Source organism: Apteryx mantelli, chromosome 5 (genome assembly GCF_036417845.1).
Source record: "Apteryx mantelli isolate bAptMan1 chromosome 5, bAptMan1.hap1, whole genome shotgun sequence".
Classification (NCBI taxonomy): Eukaryota; Metazoa; Chordata; class Aves; order Apterygiformes; family Apterygidae; genus Apteryx; species Apteryx mantelli.
Window position 1 is genome coordinate 14666265 of NC_089982.1, and position 3387 is coordinate 14669651.

At 67.1% G+C, this 3387-nt stretch overlaps 1 protein-coding gene across 1 annotated transcript; it reads left to right on the forward strand.

Annotated features, from left to right (window-relative positions):
- Positions 1-2123: 2123 nt before the first annotated feature.
- ATOH1 (atonal bHLH transcription factor 1) lies at positions 2124-3012 on the forward strand. Its single transcript, XM_067297082.1, has one exon. It carries the CDS (start codon positions 2124-2126, stop codon positions 3009-3011), a length of 888 nt encoding a protein of 295 aa, XP_067153183.1. The 3' UTR covers position 3012.
- Positions 3013-3387: the final 375 nt, after the last annotated feature.

Below are 3387 nucleotides of genomic sequence, written 5' to 3' on the forward strand. Positions count from 1 at the left end.
GCCCCAGGGGCCTGCAGTAGCCTGAGCACACTTAGCCAGGCTAATAAACTAATAAGTTTGCTCATTTTATGTAACCGCAGCATGGCTTTGAGCTGTTGTGCTCCCTCACTCCCTTCTTGGCTTGTGAGTTATTCACGTTTGAAAAAACATATCTACCTCATACTGTGCCCATCACTTTGTTCTCAACGAGCCTATTCACATGAGTAAACCTCAACTTTTCCTCTTTAAGCGCTTGAAGGACTGCGACTTAGGAGAAGAAAGCTGGTGTTAGTGGCAGGAGGGAAGGCTAGTCAGAAGAAAAGTTAAGATGCATGCACGAAGTTATTTCCCTCTCCACCACCTTTTGGGAGCTATTGTTTGGTGAACAAAAGAACTTGCTTGCTGGGAATCGGGACCGAAAATGTGGCTGCTTGTGTATAATATACATGTGTTAGCTGCAAACCACAATTTCTCACCTATTTGGTCGTGCGAGCACTTCTTGCATTTCCCTGGGACTCACTTTTTTTTTTTTTTTTTAAGACTACTTGTAACAGTCAAACGAGGTGGCAGTGGCACCTGCGAGTTAGTCGCTTCGTAGCTGAACTCTTGCAAAGCAGCGACTCGCTTTGTATTTACTGGGCATCTATTTAGTGGTAGGGCGTTCGTGTGGGCAAAGGCAGCGCGCTGCCAGCGGCCCTGCAGCGCCCCGCGTGTGCCGCGGCGCCGGGGCCCGGGGCGCCGCTCGCTCCCCGCCGCGGCGGGCGACGCCTCCCCCGCGCGGGCAGACGCGCTCGGCCGCTTCCTACCCCGCAACAGGTGCGCAGAAGTTGGCAGGCGAAGCGCTCCCGGCAGGGGCACGTACGCTCGCTGGTGGATGCAACTCGGGGTCTCTACATCGTAACGCTGCTCGTTTCACAGGGTTTCTGGCCCAGGAACCGCGGTTTGCCTGTGAAGTAATTTCTCCGTGGGCTTTTGCGGACCTTTGTCTGCCGCGACTGTCGGGAGAAACTGGGGTGCGTCTGCGAGGAAGCAGGGGCAGGGTCGGGGGCGCAGTAAAAGGTGCCCTGTCACTTTGTCCATGGAGGAGGAAGCTCTCTGCCCCATCAGCTATTTTTCCAGATCTGGGTTCATTTCAGCTCCTGAGCTTATTCTTTGTCGGTTTTGCAAGTTCGGCGATGCACTGTTTCACATAAACCAGGCGTAATTTGGGAAGCAGCGGTGGAGGCCCTCCCGTATTTCGTTTTGCTTGTGTCTGAAAAGAGGGCCTGTGACAGGATCTCCTGTAATTTTTGTTCCCCTAGCTTCGTTTGGATTTGCTCGCCAGTGCTTTGGAGAGCGTCTGTCTGCTTTGTCTAACTTGTTTAGTCTTGCTGCCGCTGGAGTGAGCGTTGGAAGGAGGGGCAGGAGATGCCTGCTGGGGGCAGGTACAGCCAGCCGGTCCCTCGGAAGCGCTGCGGGGACGCGGCGAGAGCCGGGGCGCTCGGCTCGCCCGCTCGGGCGCTTCACCGAGACGCCGGGAGCGGGTCCACGGGGGGGTCGCGGCCGCTTGCGGCAGTGGGAGCCTGGATGGGAAGGGAGCGACTCTGGCGAGGCTGGCGCCGCGCAGCACCCCGGGAGCGGCGGCAGTGCCCCGCCGTGCTGAGGGCGCTCCCCGGCCCCCTGCCTTGCCTTGCCCTGCCCTGCCCGGAGTGGTGTGGCGTGGCGGCCGCCGGGCGCGCGCTCCCCTGGGCGGGGCGCCGCATGGGACGGGACGGGACGGGACGCGGCGCGGCCGCGCGTGCCGCCGGCCCCGGTCCTCCCCCCGCCCCTCCGCCGCCGCGCCGCGCGCCGGGCGGGCCGCGCCCCGCGCGCCATTGGCTCCCCGCACGCGCCGGCCCCCGCGCGCGCGCCATTGGCCGCGCCGACACGCGACCGGCGCGAGGAAGGGCGGGCGGCGGGAGGGGTGGGGCGCGAGGGAGGGAGGGCGCGGGGGGGACCCGGCGCGTGCCGCTCCTTAAAGGGGGGCGCGGCGCCCAGCCGCAACCGGAGACGGCGGGCCGCCACGCGCGAGGCAGCCGGGCACCGCGCGGGTGCGCGCCGCGCCGCGCCGAGCAGGCCGCCCCGGGCCCCATGGGCGCGCGGCGCTAGCGGCCGGCAGCGGAGCCATGAGCCACCCGCGCGCCGCCGCCGAGTGGGCCGACGGCGGCCGCGAGCTGGGGGCGCCGGAGCCGCTGCTGGGGCCCGAGCCGCCGGGCTGCGGCTTCGCCCCGGGCTGGCTGGGCGTGTGCTGCGCGGCACGCGTGCCCGCCGCCTCGCCCCGCTACCTGCTGCCCGGAGAGGAGGAGGAGGAGGCGGCGGCGGCGGGGGGCGCGGCGCGGCCGCGGGGCCCCGGCGGGAGCAGCCCCGGCGGGACGCGGGGCGCGGCGGCGGGCGGCGGGCGGCCGCGGGGCCCCGGCGGGGCCGGCCTGCGGGCGCAGGTGAGCGGCGTGCAGAAGCAGCGGCGGTTAGCGGCCAACGCGCGGGAGCGGCGGCGGATGCACGGGCTGAACCACGCCTTCGACCAGCTGCGCAATGTCATCCCCTCCTTCAACAACGACAAGAAGCTGTCCAAGTATGAGACGCTGCAGATGGCGCAGATCTACATCAGCGCCCTGGCCGAGCTGCTGCACAGTCCCGCCGCGCCCCCCGAGCCCCCGGGCAAGGCCGAGCACCGCGGGGCCCCCTTCGAGCCGCCCTGCGCCGCCGCGGCCACCGCCGGGCCGCCGCCGGGGCCGCCGCCGCCGGGGCCGCCGAGAGCCTCGCCCCCCGGGCACGGCAGGACTCGCTTCCCCCCGCCGCCGGCCGCGGGGGGTTACTCGGTGCAACTCGACCCGCTGCACTTCCCCTCCTTCCAGGAGAGCGCCCTGATGGGACAGAAAGCCCCTTCCCCCGCCCTCCTCATGCAGCAGCCCGGGCAGCAGCAGGAAAGGAGCAAAACGTCTCCCCGGTCCCACAGGAGCGACGGGGAGTTCTCGCCCCGCTCCCACTACAGTGACTCTGACGAAGCCAGCTAGGGCGGGGGCGGCAAGGCCGGTGTCGTCCCCCGCCCCCGGGCAGCCCCGGGACTGCGACCGCCGGCCCGGGGGAGGGCGTGGGGCCGCGGCCGCTCCCCCGAAGCACGGACTTTGCCATTTGCCCGCTCCGGCTGCGGCTGGGCAGCCGGTCGTGGGGTTGTCTAAGATAGCATCGGGTCCTCTTAGCTGATTTGAAATCCGTCCCTCTTCTCCCGCCCCCGTTAACTTTTTGGTTTGTCAATGGGAATGGCTGTTGTTTAGTGACTGTACCGTTTATTCCCGCCCCACCCTGTCAGGGTTTTATCTTTAAGTACTGCTTTTAAAGTTTCCTTTGCCTAGAAGTCGTTGTCGTTCCCTCCTGCCAACGTGCTACCTT